We start from the raw sequence: 27,094 nt of genomic DNA, 5'->3' as shown, positions 1-27,094 counted from the left end.
CTACTTTTTGATGTCTCTGAACTCATATTCCCCTCCTCCGCTGGGACAAGGCAAGATGACATTAGCTACTGGCACCTGAGTCTTTACCAGGGTCTTGGCCCTGATCTGAGCACATTGCAGCACATACCATCAGTCTCACAGTCACCTGTATAGGAGACACCATTGTCCCATTGTCCTCAACTTTTTAATGAGGAAACTGAATCATAAGATTAAATTTCCCAAGAGATTTAGTAACAGCCAGTGAGTGATAGACACAGGATTGTATTAATAGTTCAAAGACAGTTTGGGATTTTTTCAAACAGTAGAATTTGACTGAAAACCCAGGTATCCCAGCCCTTGGTGAGAAATGATGACCAGGCTGTGGGGAGTGGGAATCATCCATGGCTATAGCCACAGGACACCAGGGTGCTTTGTCCTGCAGGAGCAGTATAGATACATCTCATACAGAGAGTGATGCTCATCAGGTAACAATCTCTCATGCTAATCAGCAACAAAATCCAACTCCTTTTGACTTTAAACCATGATTCAACATATATGACCAATTAGTACACAAAGGTATCTTATTTGTTTTGGGATTTTGGTGCTTTAGAGTTTGGGCTATGGGGGTGGGAGTGATAAGGTAGTTCTGCAGAGTGCCCGGGCAGGGGAAGCGATCAGTGGCAGCATCCTGAAGGTAGGCTGAGAGCATATGGGTGGGGGCTGATGGCACCAAGTGCAATAGCTGTTGAGGGGGTAGTACTTCTGGCTGGGTCTGAAGCAGAGCTTTTGGCACTTTCTCTGTAGGGAAGATAAGAGAGATGTCACTGAGAAGCCATTGGAATTGAAACCATTAAGCAGTGGTTTCCTTGAATCAAGGAAGTCAGGGTCAAGACCCATCAGGACCACAGGGTAGGCCTTGTGATGCCTTTTCTCTCCCTGGGTGCTGGCCTCCATCCTGGGCTCCTTCTTGAAGACTTGATTCAGGTGTCGGACCTCTGCCCTGCCTTCCTGAGGCAGCCCCAGTGTCCTGGCTCTAGACTCTGTTGTGATGTGGAGCTTGTCTGCTCCCACCTAGATTGGGAGCCTGGAAAGAAAAGACGAAGTCTGACTGCCCTCATAGCCCCAGTACTGCCAGTCTTTCTAGGTGAGAGTGCGTTGAAGGGATGACCTTTCTCCACAGCCCTTAGGCCTGGCTCCAAAGCCCAGGGCAAGGGCAGCTGGGGCACCCTTGGATTGGTAACAGGCTGTGAGGGCTGCAGCATTGAGAGCTTCTTGGTGTGGGAAGAAATGATGCAGCACAGAGCTTGTAAATGCTCACCTGCCCATCCACTGAGAGCCAGTGTTCCCTGAATATGGCCAACACAGCCCTCATTACAGACTTTGAGATGACAACATCCTCCAGGCTCCCTGCCCCAGTCTGTGCAGAAGGTTGGCATGGAATAGCCCAGGCAGATGATTTTCAGGTGAGGCAGGAGCACCACTCTTCTTGGGCCCTGGGGCCTGAGTAGGGCAGACTTCCAGTGATTTGGGGGTTACTAGCCATCAAGAGATCAGAAGTGCTGACCCCAAATGGGGCAGGGCAGTGTGAAGGGTGAACTCTGGTAACAAAGCCAGCTCTGCCACTCTCAGCCTTTGTGACCTGGGACAAGTCACTGAGCTTCTCTGTGCTTCAGTTTTTCCCTTGGTAAAACTAGGGTAAATAGTAGTACCTACTTACACTGTTAGTGGAAAGAGTAAAAGAGTGAAAACATGTAAAGTTCCTAGGCTAGTAGCTGGCCCATGGGAAAGACTTAATGAAAATTAGCCATTATTATGATTAAATTCCAAGAAGGACAATTGTAACAATTTGCTTCTCCCCAAGTCACAGGTTGTATTTGTCATACAACCTTGGGGCAGCGTTTTCACATGTCTGCCACCACTCATGGCCCTGAATGACCAGCTGAGGAGAGGCTCAGTGGATGGTGTGAGGCCAGCAGACCCAAAGGGTCAGGTGATCAGTGGGGAGAGACAATGGACTGGTAACCCAATAGAACTTGCTGGCCTCCTTTCCTCTCCAGCCCTCTTTACTTAAATTGGGAAGTGTCGGGTAATGCTCTAAATAAGTTTTCTGACACTCTTGAGAACACATGTGAGGGAAATGCATGGGTACTGTATCCAGCATTGGCCTGGGAGGTTCCTGAGCTCCATTACTCCATGTATTGAGTATCCTCCTTCACAGATGTTCAGACAGGGCTCTCTGATCCACAATCTCAAGACCCTTTGCAAAAAGCAAGACCTCTAGCCCATAGGAAGGATCACTGTGTTCATGCTTACCTTGTTTTTGGGCTTACAACACATCAATGGCACCTGGTCGCAGCCTTGAACAAAGTCACACAAGGTATCCAGTTTGCCCTGAAAAAGCAAATATGGCTGCAAGGAAGTTCTAGGCATGAACACTGCCTCCAGAGAGTAGTCTTCTCTGGTTCATGGACAGCTCCTGAGGGCCCTGTCCTCAGGAACTCACTAAGACATCACTGCCACCTGGACCTGGGGCAGGGGCCAAGCAACTTGTGTGTTTGGGAAAGAGGTAGTCACTTTGTGTCACAAACTGTTTGGGATCTGGAACAGATCAGTATTTTGGTATAGGAGGAAAAGTCTGGAGCTACTTTTAGAGAAAAAGTTGAAAGGTTGGAGGATATATATGAGAGCTAAGGAGAAGTCCTGAAAGGGTAACATTCATGGGACTGGGGGATGTAGGCATGTGCTCAAAGAGGAGGTAAGAGGGCCTCTAGACTTGTGAGGCACATGAGGAGTAGGGAGGAAAAAGGACTCATACTCTGGTCAGGGGCATGTTCCTGATACAGGGGTGGGGTGAGTTGTGTAAAAGAGAATGGAAAAAAAAAAGAACAGAAATTGGCCCTGGACCTAGTGGTAGGGGCATCATGGCTGCAGGACTCTGCTGTTTAGACCCCCTGGGCCTGTGAACAGATACAAGTCCCTGGCAAGCAGCTTCCACCTTCTCTGGAAGGCGTGTTTTGGCTTTTCTGTGCCTACATACTGACTGTTAGGGCTAGGCAGGGCTGGCTCTCCAGCTGCCATCTGAAGCCAGAAGAGGAAACAATGGATCTGACCAAAGACAAAGGCAGGACCAGGGGAAGAGAGGGCAAAGCTGGGCAGAGATTGTGGTATTCGTTCTTCCTCAAACTGATTATTAGGTCCCCCTTTCTATCCCTTTCACCTCATGCTCCCCATCAGGCTCAATTCTCCCTCACCAGGAGAAAGAACATTTTTTTCAGGACCCCTCTACCATGCAGCTCTTGTTGCTTCATCTCAGAGGGCCACAAGGACAATGTAGTGAGCTCTTTGCCTTACTCTCCTGAGGGGAATTCTGTAAGGAGAGCAGGTCCTATAGGCATTTCTAGGTAGTTTTAATGATGAATAAGACTTGGCTCAGAACTTTTTTCTTTTATTCTTCTTCCTCCTCTTCTCTCCTCTCCTCTCCTCTCCTCTCCTCTCCTCTCTCTCTGTCTCTCTCTTTGTCTCTCTCTCTGTCTCTCTGTCTCTCTCTGTCTCTGTCTGTCTTTCATCTGTCTGTCTGTCTCTCTCTCTAAACACTAAACCTGGAACTGTTCCAAGGGGGAGACTCTGGGGTGGGGACCCAAGTGCTCAAAGTCCATTGACCATAAAGCTTATCTCATACAAGCCATGCCTTTGGAGCCCAGGTCTGTGTGGCATGAATCAGTAGTCCCTCCCCCTGCCCCCATATTTAAGAGGAAGCCTGGTGTCACAGCTTCCTCTTAAAGTATCCTTCTCACCTCCATCCTTCTTATCCCGCCTACGTGGCACCCAGAACAAGGGACAATCACTGCAGGTAAGGAACATGTCTCTGGAGCCTAGAAAGAGAAAACACTGTCTTCTTCCTTGTCTGGCAGCTGCTGAGTACAACACATGCCATCTGTTGCCCCTACACCTGGCAGTTTTTAGCCACTCAGCACATGTTTGTTGGAGAAGTAAAGGAAAAATGAGTAGCACCCTGCACCGTAACAGAGTGCCCTCCATGGGAAACACAAACAAACTCTTTTCAGTTTGCAAATATGGCTCTATCAAGGAAGGCCAGCAAATTCTTTCCTGTCCTCTTGGTTTACCTGAGCCCAACCTTGTTGGGGAAGCCTGGTCTTGGGCTGTTTGATATAATGGAGGGGTGTGAGCATTAGCAGATGACGGGGCTATATTCATCTGACTCTGGCAGATCCAGCCTCCCCAGGCCACACTACAACCAGCACAGAAACCTTCTGAGACATGGGCCTGGGATCTGAGGACTGTTTCTCACCAGATCACAGGGCTAGGTTCTCCCTGTTTCTGGGACACTGTGCCCCAGGTATGACCATTCTCATGGGCTCTAGTTTGGGCCCCCACCCTGGGTGAACCAAAACATGCTCACTTGATCCTTGGTCCCTGTGCTCGCCTGGTCTGGGCCTCCCTCACAGCTCAGTGCCAGATTACACTCTGTCCACCCTCCTCAGTCCTGCAGTCCCTATAGGCTACTCCCAATCAAGCCCTTTGCCCTGGCAGGAGACAAGAAGAACACCAAGGAGTTGGAGCCGAATATACACCAGAGCCTGGAGGGAAGACCAGGATCCTGACCTGAGGCTCCTTTTCCAAAAGCTCAGCTCCTGGTCAAGGTCCATCTTATAAACAGTCCTTTGGGAATTGACAATAAAGCACCTTTTCTTTCAGTAGGGATCATAGCAATTGCTGAAATAGTCTCCCTCAAACTGCTAATGCAGTGACAAAGGCCCTAGATGAGGCTGTGTTGGGAGCATGGGGAGAGTGTTGTCTGGGTGTAATTTTTTGAGTCCTACATCCTCTTTGGGGCCCTTCCTGCCACAGTAATCCCTCTTCTTTCTCCCAGTGCTCTCTGCCCCTGTAGGTGACCTAGTGGTGTGGGGAGGGATTAGGCCACCACAGGCTATAGGTGGCCTAATTGTCAAGGTTGGTGTGCACATCAGTTTTGTTGACAACATCAGAGTAAACCATAACTTGCATTTACTAATTTCTGCACTGGCTCTTTGATGGTCTAGAATGTTAAAGAGACATAAACACAGTTGAAAGGGTGTTGAGCAGGAAAGACTTGAGTTTCACGGTGTCAAACTGAGTGCCCATTGCTTGGGTGGCCAACATGTTTCACCACCATGAGCAGCAGGCCTCCCTCAGTTAACAAAGGGGAATCGGAAAAACCCTGTGGGGTTGACAGGGAGACAGCTAGACTAAGGAGTCTGGTCCCTGGTAGAGGTGCCACATATGGTAGTTTTCCTCAGCTGCTCACCATTATATGAAGACACCGCATGGGGCCCACTCCCCTTTCTCTCTCCCCTTTCATCTCAATCCCCATGCGGCCCTCTCTGGCCTCCCAGCCCTCAGGTATGACAGTTTCCATGACCCATGGGTTTTCTCTCTTTCCTTCTCCCCCATTTGTAGAAATTTGATCATCCTGCATCTTGCTAGTTTACTTGGTTGTTTCAAATTTCTACTTTTTCTCTTTCTTCATCCAGATCTCTTTCCTGTGTCCTTACAAACCCAGGTAACCAGTGCCTCTGCCTCGATCCCTCACTGGGGCCAGTCTCTGTCATTTGCTGTTACTCTGGTTACATAGGGCACTTCTCACACCCTATGAAGTTGACATTTTACCCTCAATATTCCCCCAGTACCAATAACAGAGTAGATACCACACTTTGAGCTCCTGTGTGCAATGATGGTGGCCACTTCATTTCTGCCCCTCCGTGCCCAGTATAGGGCTCAGTTCATTCTGGTGCTTAGTAATGGCTGGAGAAGAAATGGCAGAAGGCACTAGACCTATGTTGATTTTCAAAGGCACAGCTGCCCCCAGATACTGTGACTCCTCCTGGTCAGCATTATTCTATCTTTGGGGCCATTTGTATCTCCTGTGGGATTTCTTCCCTCACCAGCAGGGGCCTCTTCCAGGATTATGTCCACCTATGTCTTCTAGGGCTGTGAAACAGCCCTATTTTCAGGGTGCCTGGGTTCTCTTCTCCACATAGGCCAGGGCAGCTCATAGGCCACCTCCCTCAGGCAAGCACTAGGCAGGAGTTCCTTTAGAAGTTCAGGCTGTGTCTGAGCCTTGGAATAGAGGACAGTGTCTGTATATCTTTCTTCTCATTAGATGATCTCTTATCTAATGGGAACCTGCCCACAGGCAGAATCATTGAGCAGGATCCCTTGGGGCTGCATGGGCAGAAGTCACTCACCTTCCTGCAGCATGACCGTGAGAGGCACCAGAGCAGCCACAGGAAGAAGATCAAGAGTGGAATGAGTGCAAGGAAGTACAGAGGGTTGATTTCGGACAAGAACTGAAAGGGAGACGGTGGAGCAGGTGTCAACGCTCCTACTATTGCAGGCAGTGGATTAGGAACTGGGAGAGGCAGGCCAGGTATTAGACGTTTTTTGTCAGGTTCGTGGTTAGCTGGATTCTCTTCCTGCAAAAAGGACACATGCCAAAGGCCTGGAGTGGGCCTAGGTGGTCTCTTCCTGGGCGAATACCACCCAGCATCTCCCATGAACTACCTTGTCTACACCCCTACCTGTCACTTCAGGTAGCTTCACCTGCAGGGGCCATAGCAGAGCTAGGGATACATGGGCAGAACCCAGAGCCACTGTGGAGCCATGGACCACAGACACCACCACCAACCCTGATCAGAGGCTCTGCCCCAGAGCCCTGTCAGGGAAGTCTGGAGTCCTCAGTGAAGTGACAAGCCAACTCTAACTGAAGGCCTCAGCTGGCGAGACAAGGGTTTTGTGAGGACCACAAAAGCCAGCTACTAAGATGAGTGTGGGAGTGCTGCTAAGGCCCACTGAGATGTGGGCTGCAAGAACAGAGGCAGGAGATCCTGCTCCATTTCCTCATCATCTCTCTCACTATTTATTGGCTCAGCAAACTTGGGCAACTCTACTCAATCTCCCTAAATATCTCTGTTTCTTTATCTGTAAGGAGAAAATGAACAGGTACTTGTGAGGTTTAGAGAGAGTTTGTAGAAAATCCTAGCACAGGCCCATATGGGGGCTTAAGGAATGAAATCTATTGTCTTCTTGTTTTTATAACCAAGGGCATCTGAGGACCCACATGCTGCACAGCCCTCCCCTAAACCCAGAGCTGTGCTGTCAGAGAAACCTGAGGGGGAAGGATGAGAGAGCCTGTGCCCAGGAGACAGGGCAGCCAAAAGGAGAGGTGAAGTCAGGGCTGATGGTTGCTGTGCTAGGCCTGCAGCCACCAGGCTACTCCTGAGTTATTCTCTATGTGCTCGTTGAAAGATGGGACTTCTGATGGGCAAATATGTCAGCTTAGTCTGATATCCCTGAGTGGATATCCAGGGATAAGTGAAGACAGACACAGATAGAGGCCTGTCAGCACTGTTGAACCCTCACAAGCTGATACTGGACATAAGGGTGGTGGCAATTATGCACATGAAACCTCTTCCCAGTCACACCTCTTCTCCAGCGTAATGTTCTCTGCCATACACATCATGCTCCTAGGCTAAGGGGCCCAGATGATGTGAAGCTTTGAACAGAAGGCACCGAAGGGAACAGAACTTAATTTTAGGTGCCCCTCCTTGGGCTGAATCCCTGGCCTCTCCCACAGCCTTGAGGCTTCCCTAACAACAGAAGAGAAAACCTTCCTATGGAGTTAGTTCAGAGAGAGTTAGCAGAGAGAAACCACTGAGGAGCATGAGAAAGAAGGAGAGGTAGAAGAGAGGTTGATGATATCTGTAAGATGACAGCTCGTGTTCTCCAAGCAGGCTTAGGGTCCAGAGATTATCATGATCACGAGTGGGTTCAGAACTTTTCAACAGCTGCATCAATGCAGTGGGAACACACTCTGACTGAGCAGGCCAACGGTTTGTCACACTCCACATCCTCTGTGCCTGGACCCAGATTTGGAAAGTCCAGGTGGTCCAGAAGTACTAAACTCTGGTCCTAATAAACATCCTCCCAGCCTCTCCCACTCTATCCAGCTGGAATCCAGATGGACCATGAACTCCACAACATTAGATTCAGGCCATGGGAGGTGGCAAGTTGGCTGACAGTGTGTGCAAAGTGTCAGCACCCTTAATGGAGTCTGCTCAGAGCTCTAATTGGTTCTTCCACTTTCCTCAGTGACACTTGGTTTACAGAGAAAACTGATTCGGCTAGGCCTGGACAGCTGGCTAGACCTAGGAGTCTTGTAGTTGCACTCCCAGGATACTTCCCAAGCCTGAATGGAGGCACAACTCCCTAATTAAGGGCTAAAATCCAAGGTGGCTGTCTGCACAAACTACTTGCTGAACCTTCCTGAGGTCATTTTCCCCCTCTCCTGCCTCCACAAGCTGTCTTTCCCTTCAGTGCAGAGAATCTGTATAGCACTGGAGGGAGGCTGAAGCCCCACCCAACACTCACACAGTCCTTACTGATGATGCTAATATTGTCATTGATGAAGCTGGCGCCATTGTCCAGGCTAACTTCCACGAAGACTTCCCTAAACAAGAAAGGGCAGACAATAACCACCAGTCCAGAATAGCACAGTATTTACACTTGGCTCAAAACAGAGCCCACAGCTGTCCTCATTGTAATGACTTTGAACATCATGCATTGGGGTCACCAGAGAGCAGACAGCATGGATAAGGAGAGCTCATCCCCAAACATTACAAGGTCAACTTCTACAAGGAGGACTGACCAGGCAGTGAGGAGCCCTGAATGGGTTAGATGCTTGTGTGGCCATGAGCTAAGTGACCAGGGATGGATGTTTAGTATCACCATTCCCACTTTTCTGGCTTTGCTCTGAAAGGCTGCCAGGAACAAAGGTACCATCCCTGGGACACATCATCTCTCACATCCTACCTTCCTCATCAGAGCCAGGCACAGCAGATCCCTTAGCACCTTAGGAAACTACCAATGAAGGTGGTTGCTGAGGATGCTCAGAGCTCTCCTGGAGAAAGACAGGTGCTTCCCCAGCAGAGATGGTGTCTCACATTCTGGACACCTCCTGGTAACAACAATACTTGCCTAATCCCTGAGCTGGGCACTTACTGGTCTGGATTGTCTACGTTTACTCCTGGACATCTTATGTTGGTATCTTCCACAGATGTGGCTTGTTTATCTGAAATAAAATCACATAAGAACATCAGTGGTTATAGGACGACCATCACTGAGAACCACCTGAAGTCTTGCTGAACACAATTCCTATAACTAAGGATATAAAGAAGAAGCCACATTGAAGATGTGGAATGAGTAGGTCCCACACCCGTGATGTGATGACTAAGAAATTGGAGGCACCAAAAAAAAAAAAAAATCCAGTTTAAAAAAGGCAGAGAATCAGAATAGACAGTCTTCCAAAGAGCACATACATATGTCTAATAGACATAAAAAAAAAATTCTCAACACCACTAACCATCAGGGAAATACAAATTAAAATCACAATGAGATATCACTTCATACTTGTCTGAATGGCTATCATCAATAAATCAACAAACAAGTGTTGACAAGAGTTGAAAAAAGTGAACCCTTATGCATTGTTGGCAGGATTGTAAATTGGTACAGTCACTATGTAAAACAGTATGACAGTTCCTCAAAAAATTAAAAATATAACTACCATATGACCCAGCAATTCCACTTCTGGGTATTTATCTGAAGAAATTCAAAACACTCATTTGAAAAGGTATGTGCACTCCTGTGTTCATTCCAGCATTATTTACAAAAGCTGATACAAAAGCAACCTAAATGTCCATTGATAATAAATGGATAAAGAAGATGTGTTACAAATATACAATGGAATATTATTCTGCAATAACAATGAATGAAATCTTATAATTTGTGACAACATGTGTGGACCTAGAGGGTATTATATTAAGTGATATAAGTCAGAGAAAGACAAATACCATATGATTTTACTTATACGTGAAATCTAAAGAAACAAATAAACAAATAAAATGGAGACAAATTTATAGATACAGAGAACAAATTGATAGTTGTCAGATGAGAGGGGATTTAGGGAGATTGATGAAAAAGGTGAAAGATTAAGAAGTACAAATTGCCAGTTATAAAAATAATCATGGGAATGTAAAGTATGGCATAAGAAATATGATCAATAATGTTGTAATAATTGTATGGTGTCAGATAAGTACTAGACGTACAGGGGTAATCACTTTGTAAGATATTTAAATGTCTAATAACTATGTTGTATGTCTGAAACTAATATAATATGTCAATTGTAATTGAAAAAAAAAAAGAATGTCGATTTACATGTCTATCCATCCATCTTCCCTTTTGCCTACTCTTGGCAAGTAGAGCTAACACTTTGGCAGACACCAGCTTCTCTTCTGTCTTCTTCTGGACATATTATGCCCCAGGTACTGTGCGATGCTCTGGTGTTCAATGGGAACAAGGCAGGCAGAGTCTCTGCTCTCAAAGACCTTACATTTTAGGCATTTGAGAGAGAGATAGACAATGAAATAATAATAAAGACAATAAATTCTAGAGAGTAAAAAATATGCTGTGACATTAGTAAACAAGAGAAAGTACAGAGAAGGAAGGGGAAGGAATATTGCTTAAGAATGGGTGGCAAGCTCTATCTTCAAGGATCCAGTTGGTCTTTTAGAGAAACTGACATATTTATAAAAGAAATGCTTTGATATCTGAGATATGCTTCAAAATAATCAGTGGTGAGGATATCAGCAAAACCAGACCAGCCAGGGTTGGATATTATTGAACGTAGGTGATGTATGCTTCAAGTTCATTATATAATTCTTTTTACTTTTGTATGTTGATGAAAATTTCCACTGAAAGTAATATTTCTTGGAGGAGAGGTCTGGGATGGCAGTGGTATAGGAGGATGTTTAACTCACATCCTCCATGAGCACAATAAAATATACACATATAAAGCAATTACTTCTGAGAGACAACTGACAAATGATTGAACAACTTCTGAAACCAAAGAAAAGAAAGAGACCGAATAGAGAAATCTGGGATACTGTGGGACCTTTCCAGGATCTGTAGGAATTCTTCAGTATCAGAGGCACCAGTGAGCACCATTGGTTATATCCTCTCTACCTTGACAGAGGAGAGGGGACCTCTATCCAGTGCTTTGGCCAACCTGCAAGATTGCCAAAGTGCGTTTCTAGTCACACTGCCCAGAAACCATTTCAGCTTTGAATAAAGAGAGTAAGCAGGATCAACGAGGCATCACCACACACACTGGGTCTCAGTGCCTGGAGCTGCTGCAGGCCAGCAGTCGAGCACCCTAGCAACCCTCAGTGCCCACTCAGCCCCAAACTGGCCTACAAATACCACCTGGCATACATAGCTTACAAAGTGGTTGCTTCTATACAAAATCACTTTCTGCACAACATATGAGAAAAAGACAATATAGAGAAGACTGGGGAGCCATGAGAGCTCTCTGGGAACTTTAGGAATTCTCTTGTATCAAAGGTATAAGTGAGGGCCATTATATACTACTCCTTCCATCTTGATAGGGTGGGTGGGTACTCTATTCAGGTGCTCTGCCATACCAACTTTATCACAGCATGTTCCTGGATACATTACCCTAGCCCATTTAAGCTCCAAATAAAGAAAGCAAGAAAGCAGGATCAACAGGGCATTACTACACATATCTGTCCTCCCTGATACTCCAGTTTTAAAACCAGTCCCCCAGATGCTGTAATTATCAGCTCGGTGCCAGTCGAACTGTCAAAACCATCTGGCACACACAGCTTATGCAGAGGTCATTTCCACACTAGGCCATTTTTTCGAAACTGGGGGAGATAGCTGTTTTGTCTAATTCATATCATAGAAAGTCAAACAAAATGAAAAGAGAAGAATATCAATCAAATGAAGGAACAAGAAAAAACTTAATAAAAAGCCTAATGAAAGAAAGATTAGTAATTCCCCTGATAAAGAATTCAAAGAAACAGTCATAAGAATGTTCACCAAACTTGGCACTGTAATAGAAGAATCTAAGGAGAGAACTTCAACAAAGAGAAAGTCTAATAAAGAATCAAGCAGATTTGAAGTATACAATATTTGACATGAAAAAATACACTAGAAAGAATCAAAGCAGATTAGCTAACACAGAAGAATGGATCAGTGAACTGGAAAACAGACTATTGGAAAACAAGCAATCACAACAGCAAAATTTTTTAAAAATTAAAAAATGAAGATTGCTTAAGGTACTCCTGGGGTAACATCAGGTGTATAAACCTTCACATTATAGGGAATCCAGAGGGAGAAGAAAGAGAGAAAGAAACAGAAATCTGGAAAGGAAACATATTCAGATTTAGGAAGCAGAGAGTTCGAAACAAGATGAACCCAAAAGACCCACATACAGACATATTGTAATTAAAATGGCAAAAGTTAAAGACGGAGACAATTTTGAAGGCAACAAGAGATAAACAACTAGTTACATACAAAGAAAACCCAGTAAGGCTATCAGATGATGTCTCAGCAGCAACTTTACAGGCTAGAAGGAAGTGGCAGGACATCTTTAAAGTACTGAAGAAAGGAAAATACAACCTAAAATAATTTATCCAGCAAGATTATTATTCAGAATTGAAGGAAAGATAGTTTCCCAGACAAGCAAAACCTAAAAAGTTCATCATAATTAAACCAGCTTTACAAGAAATGTTAAAGGGCCTTCTTTAATCAGAAAAGGAAAGACCATACCCAGAAGTAAGAAAATATGAGAAAGGGAAAAACACTCTCACAAGTAAAGCCAAATATTTAATAAATACAGTGAACCAGACATTTAACACTATTATGGCCAAAAGACAAATGTATTAAACGCAATTCAAAATACAATAAGTAGTTAAGAGGTACCCAATACAAAAAGATCTAAAATTGACATAAAGTGTGGAGAAGGAAATAAAAATGTCCTTTTAGAATATACTTGAACTTAAATGCCTATTAGCTTAAATTAGACTGCTATAGAGAAAGAATAATATGCATAAATCCATGGTAACCACTAAAAAAAAATATACTTCTACAAAAATATACAAAGAATAAGAGAATGGAACTCTAACAAAACACTAAAGAAACCCAGCAAACCACAGGGAAGAAAACAAGAAGAAAGGACTAGAGGAGAACTACAAAAACAACCAAAAATAATTAACGAAATGGCAATAAGTGCATATTATCAATAATTACTTTAAATGTAAATGGATTAAATGTTCCAGTAAAAAGACATAGGGTGCCTGAATGGATTAAAAAACATGATCCATCCATCTGCTGCTTACAAGAAACTCACTACCAATCAAAGATGCATACAGATGGAAAAAAGATATTACATGCAAATAGAAACAAAAACTGGATAGTAATACTCCTATCAGACAAAATAGACTTTAAAACCAAGAATGTAAAAATAGAGGAGAGAAAAAAAATGGCATAGATGATAGAGGCTCTGCTCATCCCTCTGGCGACCAAATCAAAGCAGTTGCAGAAACAAGGAGCAGCAGCAAGGAAAAATCACCTGAGATTTAGAGGAACAAGTCATTCACATAGGGTGAGGACATGGGGCTGCCCGGTCTCGAGCAGCTGAGTGAGACGGAGGCTGTGGCAGCTGCAGAAGCCTCTTAAAGGAGCTGTGACCGTGAGAGGATTTTCGTAGTGACAGACCTGCTCACTCTGAGCACCAGTGCCAACTTGGCTGCACGCAAGTGGGCACCAAGAACTTACAGAGAGACGTTGGAGTGAGGGCCCAGGTGAGACTCGCTCTGTACAGAAGTGCTGGCGGTATCCATTGTTCCTTGTTAGGCCCTCCCCACTCCCAGTGCTCGGACACAGTGCCTCCATAGCTGAGAGGTCATCAAACTGGATAACAGTGGTCGCTCTGACCTGAGGATTTCCTGAAACTCCACCTCCCCAACTTGTGGCCCCACCCAAGCCACATCCACGTATATCCTCAGCAAGTCAGGTGCTCCTTGTTGAGCAGCGCCTAGACTCACACTGGCGGCAGCTGGCTTTGGTTTCTGGGGTGGCCTTTTGAGGCAACTATAAGCACAGCATCTGTGGATTGCCTGCTGAATCTTAACAGGTGGTCCTGGAGGGGTAAAGGCTTGGACTAAATTTGGCTTGCAGCTGAACCCCTCTCAGGACTGTGCCACTGGATACCTACTTCACAAATCCACATTAATAAGGCCGGGAGACTTAGGAGCTTTGCTTAGTACATAGAAACAGAAACAGAAAGGCAGACAAAATGAGAAGACAAAGAAGCAGAAACCATATGAGAGAAGGGAACAGAGATCCAGAAATAATGGAGTCAAGTAATCTAACAGATGCAGAGTTCAAAACACTGATTATAAAGGTGCTCAATGAACTTTTGGGAAGTGTAGATAAATTCAGTGAGAACTTCAAAAAAGAGATTAAAAAAACATAAAAATGGAAATGGAAATTGTAAAAGGGAACCAATCTGAAATAAAGAACACATTATCTGAGATGAGAAGTATATTAAATGGAATAAACAAAGGAATAAACAAAGTGAAAAAAGAAGACCAAATGACCTATCTAGAGGATAGGAAAGCCAAAGACACTCAATCAGAATGGCAAGAAAAAAGATACCAAGACTATAAAAAAAATTTAAGAAGCATATGGGACACTATTAAAGGTCAAAATATCTGTCTGATTGGCATACCTGAAAGAAAACAAGATGTTGGACCATTTTTCCCTTTCTTGGTGCTCCCTGGAGTGTAGAGTCACACACACCTTCAACTCTCTATAGCTGAGTATTCAACAGTACCATCCTAGGGAAAAAGCCAAAGAGGCCCGCACCAAGACACATTATAATTAAAATGCCAAAGGTTAAATACAAAGAAAAAATCTTAAAAGCAGCAAGAGATAAGCAGATAATTACCTATAAGGGAACATCCATAAGACTGGCAGCTGATTTCTCAAAAGAAACTATGCAGGACAGAAGGGTTTGGCACAAAATATTAGATGTGATGAAGACCCAGGATCTACAACCAAGAATACTTTATCCAGCAAAGCTATCAGATAAAGAGCTTCCCAGAGAAAAATAAGCTATAGGAATTTATCACCACCAAGGCAGTATTAAAGGAAATGTTGGAAGGACTTCTTTAAGAAGAAAAAACACAAAAGACTCACTTCAGATTAAAAGACACACACAGACTAAAAGGAAGGGGATGGAAAAAGGTATTATTTTGATGGACCTAGAATGTATTTAAGTCAGACAGAGAAAGATAAACAATATCTGATTTCACTTATGTGTGGAATCTAAGGAATAAAAAGAACAAACTAATCAACAACAGACTCACAAATATAGTGAACAATTTTGTGATGAACAGAGGGGAGGGGCCTGGGAGAATGGGGTGAAAAGTTAAAGAAGTCAAAATTAGTAGCTGATGGATAATCACAGGGATGGGGAGCATGGCATAGGGAATGAAGTTAGCATTAATATGTTGGCTAGGTGGAGGGTCAGGGGAGGTAGGGAGCAACTGAGGGGATTGTTTTATGAACTATATAGATATCTAACCAATGCACTGTATACTTGAAACGAATTAAAATAAATACATTTAAAAAAGAATGTAAAAATAGACAAAGATGGACATTACATAATCATATAAGGGTTAATCCATGAAGTGGATATATCAATTATTAACATCTACATATATGACATAGGAGCACCTAAATATATAAAGAAAATATTAATGGGCATAATAAGAGAAATTTATAGTAACATAGTAATAGTAGGAGATTTTAAAAATTCACATCAATGGATAGATCACACAGACATAAAATTAATCAGGTAATAATGGTCTTAAATGTCACATTAGATCTTTTGGACTTAAGAGAAATTTATAGAAGATTTATAGAAATTTATAGAAGATCCAAAATCTGCAGAATAGACTCTTTTTTTTTTCAAGTGAACATGGAACATTCTCCAAGATATACCACATGTTAGGTCACAAAAGAAGCCTCAATAAATTGATTAAAATTGAAGTCATATCGATGGCATTAAAACTAAAAATTGACAGCAGGAAAAAAACTGGAAAAAAATCCACAAATTCATGGAGACTAAACATCATACTACTAAACAAATAATGGATCAAAGAGAAAAACAAAAACTGCCTAGAGACAAATGAAAATAAAAACACGACTTTTCAAAATTTATGGGATGAAGCAGATGTAGATCTAAGGGGAAAGATCATAGTTGTACAGGCCTATCTCATGAAACAAGAAAAATCTCCAATAAACAATTTAACTTTATACCTACAGGAACTAGAAATAAACAAACAAACAAAACCTAAAACTCACAGAAGGAAGGAAATAATTAAGATCAGAGTGGAAATAAATAAAATAGAAATTTAAAAATCAATAGAAAAGATCAATGAAACCAGGAGTTGGTTCTTGGAAAACACAAGCAAAGTTGACAAACCTTTAGCCAAGCTCATCAAGCAAAAATAGAGAAAAAGTTCAAGTAAATAAAATCATAAATGAAACGGAAGGTACAATTGACACCACAGAAACACAAAGAATCATTAAAGAATACTAAGAACAATTATATGCCAACAAATTCGATAATCTAGAATTGAATAAATTTCTAGAAGCACGTAACATTCCAAGATCAAGTCAGGAAGAAATAGAAAGTCTAAACAGACTAATTAATAGCAATTAAATTGAAGAAGTAATAAAAAGAACTCCCAACAAATAAGAGTTCAGGACCAGATGGCTTCATAGTAAATTCTAACAAATATTTAAAGAAGTGTTGACCTCTGATCAAGATGACTGAATAGGTAAACACTATACTCATGTCCTCCCTCAACCCCATCAAAATTACAACTATAGAACAACCACCCTTGAGAATCAGACATTGAAAACCCCTTGGAGACTAACTGAATCGAACTCTTATCACTAAGGCTATAAAGAAGCCATGTTGAGACTGGTAGGAGGACAGAGACATGAAATGGGCTAGTGGCCCACCCACATGTGGAGGTTCAGAATCAAGAGGGATATCTTGGTTGCACAGGTCCTCCCAAGGAGCATGCAGTCCTAGCTCCATACTTGGTTCCCAAGCCCAGGGCTCTAGTGCTGGAAAGAGAAGTCACCACAACAGCTGGCTGTGAAAACCTGAAGGGATTTTGTCTGGATAAGATGGAGGGAAGTTGCAGACCCAGATATCCTCTTAAAAGGCCTGCAGATGGACTCACTTACTCACAAACACTTGCCTTAAACTCCAGAGAAAGGGACAGCAGCTCAAAAAGTGCCAGGGACATATGAGGAGAAATTGAATTCTCTGGCTTCAGGTAAGGCCTGGGAGAACAATTCTTTTGGAAACAGAAGTGCTGGCAGGTATGATTGTTCCAAAGAATACTCTTGTGGCACCCAGTTAGTGCCACAGGCTGGGGCCAAATCTGAGTTTCCATTAATGTGACTAACACTACTCTCACTCCACCATGGTGATTCCCTGAAGACTATCCTACCCAACTTGCGTACTGCCTGAACCTCTTTTAGCAGTTGTTCCTCACAAGAGTCCAGCCTGGGCCCATGCTGTGTACTTTCGTAAAATCTCTGAAAGATCCACAAACCCCAATCAAGCAGCAGGTAGCCTTGGTATGCAATGTACCTGTTGCAAAGAAGCCCCAAGCCCAGCCCTAGTAGCAGCTGGCCTCAGTTCACAGCATAATCTCTCCCAGGTTCCTCCAAGCCTTGCAAAGGCAGCTATTAAACTCAGATCACTTTGTAGCTCCCACCAGGTGACCGTGAACCAGACACAGGCATTGGTTGACTTTGGCCTACATCACAGCCCCTCCCAAGAGCCCCCAGAACCAACACACCTCGTGGCTGGCTTTAGGCCACACAAGAGCACCACCCAATTAGTGCCACAAATGACGCACCAAAAGGGTGGATTCAGCAGGCACCAGAGCCCTGCTAAAACAAATTTTGCTCCATGGGATCAGCCCTGCATAACAGTCTGTCCACTGTAGTCACAGCTAGTCCTCACAGCCAGTCAGTTTGAGGGTCAGTCACACCCACTGACATGCCAATAGCAACCCAGGCTCAATTACAACAGGAGAGCACCACAACCCACACAAAGAATACTCTTGGAGCACCCAACTTAGGTGAACAAGGAGACTGTGCCACTGGACTCCACAGGAACCTACTACATAAGGCCACTCTTCTAGGACTGGGAGATGTAGCATACCTACCTAAAACATAGAAACAAACACAGGAAGGTAGCCAAAATAAGGAGACAAAAAACAAACAAACAAACATAAAAACATGTTCCAAATGAAAGAACAGAAAAATTCCAGAAAAAGAACTAAACAAAATGGAGGCAAGCAATCTACTAGATGCAGAGTTCAAAACACTGTTTATAAGGATGTCAAAGAATGTAGAGAAAGACTAGGTCATCTCAGTAAGAACTTCAACAAAGACATAGGAAACATGAAAAGGGAGGTAGACATCATAAAAAAAGAACCAGTCAGAAATGAAGAATATAATAACTGAAAGGAGTAACACATTAGATGGAATCAAAAGCAGAGTAAATGAAGAAAAGGATGAAATCAGCAATTTGGAGGACAAGGTAGCAGAAAACATCCAACTGGAAAAGCAAAAAGCAAAAAGAATTTTTAAAAAGGATAGTTTAAGGGATGTCTGGGAGATCATCAAGCATAATGACATTCACATCATAGGGGTACCAGAAGAAGAAGGGAAATGCAAAGGAATGAAAACTTTTTGAAGATATAATGGCTGAGAACTTCCCTAACCTGGTGAAGGAAATAGACATACAAGTCCAGGAAGTGTAGAGTCTCAAACAAGATGAACCCAAAGAGGCTCACACAGAGATACATCATAATTAAAATGGCACAGGTTAAAGAAAAAGAGAAAATCTTAAAAGCATCAAGAGAAAAGCAGTTAGTTACCTACAAGAAAGCTCCCATAAGACTGTCAGCTGATTTCCCAACAGAATATTTGCAGGCCAGAGATATTGGCACAAAATATTCAAAGTGATGGAAAGCTAGAACCTACAACCAAGATTACTCTACCCACCAAGGCTACCATTTAGAATTGAAGGAGAAATAGTTTCCCAGATGAGGAAAAGCTAAAGGAGTTCATCACCACCAGTATTACAAGAAGTGTTAAATAGACTTCTTTAAGAAGAAGTAAAAAAATAAAAAATATGAACAAGAAAATATTGCAAAGAAAAAATTCTTACTGAGAAAGGCAAACACATAACAAAAGCAGTGGATCAACCAATACTAAAGCTAGTACAAAAGGTAAAAGACAAAAGTAGGAAAATCATGTGTAATTACAACAGCAAATTAAGGGATACACACAGATACACAGAAGTAAATAATTATGGCAAAAACATAGATGTGGAGGTGGTGAGTGAAAATGATAGTAATTTTAGAATGTGTTCAAACTTAAGCGATCATCAACTTAAAATAGAATACTATAAGATAGCTTGGCATATGTGAAGCACATAGTAACCACAGATCAAAAATCTGCAAGAGATAGACAAGAAATAAAGAGAAAAAAATCCAAACACGACACTACGGAAAGTCATTAACGTACAAGACAAGATAGCAAGAGAATAAGGACCAGAGAAGAACTATAAAAAACAATCAGAAAACAATTAAATTGGCAATAACTACATACCTACTTTACTTTACAATTACTTTAAATGTAAATGGATTAAATACTCCAATCAAATGACAAATGGATAAAGAAATTGTGTTACATATATACAATGAAATACTATTGGCTATAAAAAATGAAATCTTACCATTTGCAGCAACATAGATGGACCTAGAGGATACATGCTGAGTAAAATAAGTCAGACAGAAAAAGAGAAATACCATATGATTTCACTTATATGTGGAATCTAAAAAACAAAATAAACAAACAAAACAGATGCAAACTCAGATACAGAGAATGAACTGATGGTTACCAAATGGGATGGGTTTAGGGGGTTGGGTGAAAAAGGTGAAGGGATTCAGCAGTACAAAATGGCAGTTACAAAACAGTCATGTGGATGTAAAGTACAACTTAGGGAATATAGTCAATAATATTGTAATAATTATATGTTGTGTCAGGTGAATGAATTCAAGACTTACGAGGTGGAATCACTTTGTAAGTTATATAAATGTCTAACCACTGTGTTGTACACCTGAAAGTAATATAATATTGAAAGTCAACTGTAATAAAGAAGTATTAAAGCCGGCATTACTCTGATAACTAAAACCAAACAAAAAAATAACATTACAGGCCAATATCCTTGATGAATATAGATGTAAAATTTTTTTTAAACAAACTATTAGTAAACTAGATTCAATAATATTAAAAGATTATACACCGTGACCAAATTGGAGTCATCCGTGGCATACAAGGATGGTTCAACATATGTAAATCAATCAACATGACACATCAAATTAACAAAATTAAGGATCAAAAATCCTATGATCATTTCAATAGATGCAGAAAATGCTTTTGACAAAATTCAACATCTTTTTATGATAAAAACTCTCAACAAAGTGAATATAGAAGAAAAATACTTTAACATAATATGGTAAACCTATAGCCAATATCATACTCAATGTTGAAAAGCTTTCACCTTTTTCTCTATGATCAGGAACAAGATAAGAATGCCCACTATCACTATATGTATTTGACACAATATTGAAAGTTGTAGCCACAGTACTTAGAGAATAAAAATAATTAAAGTCATCTGAATCTGAAAGGAAGAAGTAAAACTCTCACTATTTGCAGGTGACATGATACTGTATATAAATAAAACACTAAAGACTCCACCTAGAAACTATGAGAACTAATAAATGAATTCAGTAAAGTTGCAGGATACAAAATTAATATACAGAAATTTATTTGCATTTCTATACACCAATAATGAGTGATTAGGAGAAATTAAGAAAATTATTTCATTTATAGCTGCATCAAAAGCATAAAATACCTAGTAATAAGTTTAACTAAAGAGATGAAATACCTGTACTCTGAAAACTATAAGACTTTGAAAAAGGAAATTAAAGAGTGTATGAATAAATGGAGGGATATACTATGCTCATAGGTAGAAAGAATTAATATTGTCCTTGCTACCTTAAGCAATGTACAGATTCAATACACTCCCTATTAAAATACCAATGGCATTCTTCTCAGAAGTAGAAAACTCATCCTAAAATTTACCACAAAAGACACTGAATAGCCAAAGAAACCTGAAGAAAGAGCAAAGTGGTGGGTATTGTGCTCCTTGATTTCAAACTATACTACAAAGCTACCATAACCAAAACAGTGTGGTAATTACATAAAAACATATCTGTAGATCACTGGAATAGAAAGTCCAGAAATAAATCTTTGCTTATATGGCAAAGATATACAATGGGGTAAAGACAGTATCTTGAATAAATGAAGTTGGGAAAACTGAAGAGATACATGAAAGAAAATGGAATTGGACCATTTTCTTATGTCATATATAAAAATAAACTCAAAACGGATTAAAGACTTAAATGTAAGACCTGAAACCATGAAACTCCTAGAAGAAAATATAGGCAGTAAACTCTTTGGCATTGGTCTTAGCAATATGTTTTTGACATGTCTCTTCAGATAAGGGAAACAAAAATAAAAATAAACAAATGGGACTACATCAAACTAAAAAGATTTCACACAGTGAAGAAAAGCATCAACATAACAAAAAAGACAACCTACTGAATGGGAGATAATATTCACAAATGATACATCTTATAAAAGGTTAATATAAAAAACACAGAAGGAACTCATATTATACAACAACAATAAAACCCCCCAAAATCCACGAAGACACGAGTAGACATTTCTCCAAAGAGGATATACAGATGGCCAATAGACATCTGAAAAGATGCTCAATATCACTAATCATCAGAGAAATGCATATCAAAATCACAATGAGATATCCCTTACACCTGTCAGAATGTCTATCATCAAAAAATCAGCAATGATAAATATTCTAGAGGGAGTGGAGAAAAATGAATTCTCATAGACTGTTGATGGGATTGTTAATTGGTGTAGTTATTATGGAAAAAGTATGGCGTTTCCTGAAAATATAAAAAATAGAGTTGCCATATGATTCAGCAATTTCACTTCTGAGTAGTTATCTGAAAAGAACAAAAACACTAATTCGAAAACATTCCTATGTTCATAGCAGCATTACTTATAATAGCCAAGATATGAAGGAAACTTGGTTGTCTAGCAATAGTTGAAGAAAAAAAGAGAAGTGATTATATATAAAAAATTCCATTATATTCTATTATATATAATAGAATATTACTCAACAATAAAAAGAATAAAATCTTGCCATTTGCAACAACACAGATGGAACTAGAGGGTATTATGCTAAGTGAAAAAAGTCAGACAGAGAAACACAAATACCATATTATTTCACTTATATGTGGCATCTACAAAAGTAAAACAAATGAATAGAGTAAATAAGCAGAAACAGACTCATAGATATGGAGAATGAGCTGATGGTTGCCAAAGAGGAGAGGGTAGGGAGATAGGTGAAATAAAAGTAAATAAATACTGAAATAAATTTCTAATTTACTCATAAACTTTGTTATATCAGATGGGAATATTTCAATTCCTCTCTCCAGAAATTAGAGAAATTTACCATTATCATAGACTTATAAAATGCTTAAAGCTTTTATTAGCTCATAAAAATGTTTTACTAGTTCATTTGAATAAAGAATTCCAGAGAGAATAGGCATCGTTTCATTCTCATTACTTACCTTAATCTAATATTTAACTAATTATAGTAACAATAAGACTGGAGTTAAAAAATAATGTCTGAACTAGATACTTATTAGAAAAATTAAGCACTTTCTTTCAGATTGGTTTCCTAGTTTAGTATTTGTAAATATGACTGGGTTTCATTTTTTAATTGAAAATACTGTTTTTATTTTTATGTGGATATACTTCTTATAGACTGCATCATTGGCCTCAATTCTCTCTCCCTGTTATTCTCTCTCTCTCTCTCTCTCTCTCTCTCTGAGAAAAAAAATGTCTCTGTGAGGAAGTGATCCTACAGCTGAAACCAGATGATTTTTTCTGGGCTGTGGGAGTGCATGTGTCAAGGCCCTGAGGCATAACTAGCTGGGTTTGTTGAGCAGGAAAGAAGTGAGTGAGGAGACGTGGGCCCTGGGAAGGGGTTCAGGTTTTATTGTAAGTACAATGCATGTGACAAGGGGCTGGCCAGATCTGGATATGTTTTGGGCAAAAGGGCAACAGGACTTGTGGTGGACTGGATGTGGGGATGAAAGCAGAGAGGAATCAAGGATGACATGCAGGTTTTTGACCAGAGCAGCTGGGTAAATGGTGGTGCCATTCATTAAGATGGGAGATCCGAGCAGGGAATCCAGGCTTTCTTTGTTTTTGTTCTCTGTTATTCTGTGGGGATTTGGGAGGTGGCATTCCAGCAGCTCAGAACAGTTCCATAACTTGTAGCTGGAGCACCTTCTCACTTTGAGCCCAAACTCTTTTTACATCCCTGAACTGCAAAAAAGTAGGAAAGGCTCAGTTGCATTTTTGTGCTGACTTTGCTACCAGCTGTCTACCTGCCTTGCTCCAGCATTCCTAGGTCCCAGACTTCTCTGCAAGTTGGGATCAATGGGAGAAAAGGCTGCATTTTATGACTTCTGTGATTCTAAGCACAGACCTTCTTCCTACAACCCTAGGAGCTAGGGCCCTGCCTGCCAGAGTATGGCACCGCAGCTCTGTACCTGGTGACCCATGTGGACAGATGTGGCCTGCACGTTCCCCTCTGTAAGATGAAGGCAAGCTCTCTCCCAGACCTGTACCCCCAGGGCTGTGATCAGGGGTAGGAAGAAAACTCTGCAGGAGAGGTCATGCTCAGGAGCAGGCCTAGTCTCCAGTGACACTCTCAGGAGACATTTTCCCAAAAGTGGAGTTAGGTTTTAATTATTCTTTTTAAATTTTTTAAAAATAGGCTTATTGTCTGTTTAGAAACATCCTCTAAGTTTTATAAGACTGGTCTCAGGTATCACTAAATAGACAAACATTTTAAAAATACACAGATCCAAATCAAACCAAAGATTCTCCACACATAGTCCTAATCTCTTAATGTCTTTATAGCTTCCTTTCGACTATAAGAGCATCATTCAGAAACTAAAATGTCTCATGAAGAAACATTTGTGTGACACTCAACAGTTTCTTTAATTCTATTTGTTTCTTTTTCTTCCATAATTCAAGGAATATTAGGTTTACTACGATATATTTGAGAGCATCAAAGGTATTTATCTGCGGGTTGAGAAGAGAGGTAATGTTTTATTCTTTATCTTTGTTTCCTTGCTTTCTACTCTGTATCATTCTTATAATTACCAATCTAATGATTGTTTTTCACATTTTTTTCTATAGATCAGGGCATTCCTTCTTGAATGGTTCATTTCCATGTGGATCAGTTATTTGGCCCTAACTCTATTGTCAGATTAGCTATGAACTTCTGAACAGTGTTACTCCTTCATTGGAGAATGAAGAACTAATTGCCAAGTATATTTTAGGGAAAAGATTTGCATCTAATAGGTGGAATGCTTGACATTAAGTGAAAAATTCCAAAAAAGGCTCATATTGACTTTCCAGTAAGGTGTTCAAAGTCTAGAGCCAGGTGATGGCAGGTGCCCAGTATTCCGAGGGCCCAGCAAAGCATGATTGACTGGAAAGGGGTTTTCAAACCAATATTAACTGATTACACTGAATACTTTGCCACATTTAAAAACGTCTTAAATTATAAAAACATTACACAGTAAAAGCACATTATATAAAACATGTAGAAACACTGATTTTTATATATTTCTTCTTTATGCTTCTCTACATTTTCTAAATGTTTTCTACATATTTTATTAGAGAAGAATGTAATTAAAAACAACAAAACCAGTCTTTCTCAATGAATCAGAACTCCTGGCAATAAATAGCCCTCCTTGGCCACTTTGACCAGTCTTCAACCAGGTGCAGATTGGCAGTTAGCAGAGCACCCATGACTGTAGCACAAGCTCTCCCATGTGAGAGCCTGGCACTGGTTCTCCTTGGTGATATCCAGGATGGGAACCAATACACCCACAGACCACAGAGGTAGCCTCTGAACTCATTTCCTGGGGTACAGGTTGTGTTTTACCTTCTTCAAGAACTGTCATCTCAATGAGGCTGAAAATTCAAACTGGGCTATCAAATCACCTGTGTCTACTTTCCAGATCGTCCTGCAACAGCTACTGGATGTTGGCAAACTCTTTAATTGCCCCTGATTTTACTTGCACCCATACAAAGGAGTAACAATTGTCTCCTTAAGAATTAATTGCGATATGTAAGGCACTTAGCACATTATGTGATATAGTAAGTGCTCAATAAATGTTAGCTTTCTATGTAAAGGAGTTACTCAGTCCTTAAACCATTCCTGAATAAGTACAGACCAAAAGAAACCTAATTTCTTTGAGGTCACCTACATCCTCTGTGGTGTGAGAATGTAGCAAAGGCAGACCCCCGCCCCTTCTGGACATAGGGGAAAGAAGGAGAGATGGCCTAGAAGTGTGGTGAGGGGGACAGTTGTTCCGGGTTTAGCAGATGGTCCTGAAATAAGAAGTCATTGAACATAATATAATAATATCAAATGAATGTATCAAGGGGCTAACTGGGAGAGGAGAGAAGGATGCAGAAAATCCAACTGTACCCCACACTCTGTGGGGAAGATCACACCCACCTCAGCGCTGCCCATACAACATCGGCCTGCCCCAACTGTGCGCTTCCTCTGGCCACTCACTCATCATGGAGGTCCACCTGCTGCCTGAGTATTTCCGTTCATATGTGCATTTTCATTTTTAAGAAGAAACCCTTTCATACATTACTGTTCTACATGTGTGATTGGACTTAGTGCCACTACCATACTGGCCCCATTTTACAGAAGAGAAAAAAGAGACTGAGAACAGAACACTCATTAGGTCAAGGTCACACATATGGTGTGTGCCTGTACCAAATTCCAGGGCCCAGACGTGGCAGTTGGCATTCTCTCTTGCTCGAAGGTGAACACACACTCCTGGGAAAGCTATCAGTGCCTCTGGCACAGATTCAGAGTCCCAGAGTTGCCTCCAATGTCCACCAGCACACTCGTGGGATTTAGGTACTTGCTCTCAAGGGAAGTGAGGGCTAAGGAAAGTGTGGTGGAATGCAGTTATGAGGCAGACCCATCAGACAAATCCATCTGTGGCAGGGGTCCTAGATGCTATTGCGGTGCTGGGCTTTGCATATGAAGAAAAAGGTGGTTGGCTTCCCAGCCAGGTTCCTCCTTGCATGTGTCCACATGGCCTCTATCCTCACAGTGTACACAGCAAGTGGTCAGCAAGGGTTTGAAGGCTTGGCTGGCTGGGGGAAATGAAGTGTGGTATGGGAAATTTGCTACTTGGAGGAACAAAGGGCACAACTTACCGAAGAATATCGTTTCGCTGAACTTAAATCTACAAAGAGCTTGGTCCTTGTTCCTTGCATTATTAAAGCCTTTCCCAGAAATCATCAATTCATAGTTTTCTGCAAAGACAATTACAAAAGTCTGTGTGAGGTGGGGTTGATGCTGTCTTTCCTCTGTTCATACAATTATGGCAGGCACTCCAAAAGAGAATACCCTAAGGATTCCTTTTGGGAAGCAGTTCTGTCTGAACAAATATCTGTGCACTCTGTGGACCAGATTCTCACCTGGTGTCCCTGAGGGTCCACTATGAGGAGCCTGAGTTGGGCCTTGAGCACTCAGAGGTCTTCTCACCACAACCTGTGACCCATGGAGCACATAAAAGGCACACAGCCTTATCCCCTCATAGGGACAAACCCTACTATGAGATTCCAATGCTGAAATACCAGGTTCCCCCTAAGAGGTTCAGGCAGTGCTCTCCACCGGGCCCTCTTTACATAAATGAGAAAGGAGTGAAGACAATGCAGCTGAAGTCTTCTCTGTCTCATGTCTGAGCTGAGTACCAGGCTTGGGTGCCCCTGGGACTCTCTGATACTTGGGTGTCTATTTCTCCTCCCTGTCATTCTATGTGCCTATAGAAGCCTGGAGACCAAAGGGCAAAGGGCGGGAGTCGAGTGAGTCAGGACAGAGCCA

The 27,094-nt window shown here is 41.5% G+C and overlaps 1 protein-coding gene across 1 annotated transcript in view; it reads right to left on the bottom strand.

Annotated features, from left to right (window-relative positions):
• The window catches only part of LOC107195899 (anthrax toxin receptor like), a 53,037-nt gene continuing 25,943 nt past the window's right edge, over positions 1-27,094 (bottom strand). Inside the window, exons 10-16 of the mRNA XM_015592171.1 lie at positions 26,425-26,523; positions 9,037-9,106; positions 8,418-8,485; positions 6,225-6,326; positions 2,483-2,577; positions 2,293-2,370; positions 1-105 (exon numbers count right to left, since the gene is read on the bottom strand). Coding sequence (XP_015447657.1) covers positions 1-105; positions 2,293-2,370; positions 2,483-2,577; positions 6,225-6,326; positions 8,418-8,485; positions 9,037-9,106; positions 26,425-26,523 — 617 coding nt within the window. The remainder of the gene's footprint in view (positions 106-2,292; positions 2,371-2,482; positions 2,578-6,224; positions 6,327-8,417; positions 8,486-9,036; positions 9,107-26,424; positions 26,524-27,094) is intronic.

Source organism: Pteropus alecto, unplaced genomic scaffold, assembly GCF_000325575.1.
Source record: "Pteropus alecto unplaced genomic scaffold, ASM32557v1 scaffold155, whole genome shotgun sequence".
NCBI classification, from domain to species: domain Eukaryota; kingdom Metazoa; phylum Chordata; class Mammalia; order Chiroptera; family Pteropodidae; genus Pteropus; species Pteropus alecto.
The sequence above is the reverse complement of the archived record's forward strand: the minus strand, read 5'-3'. Positions and strand labels throughout refer to the sequence as shown.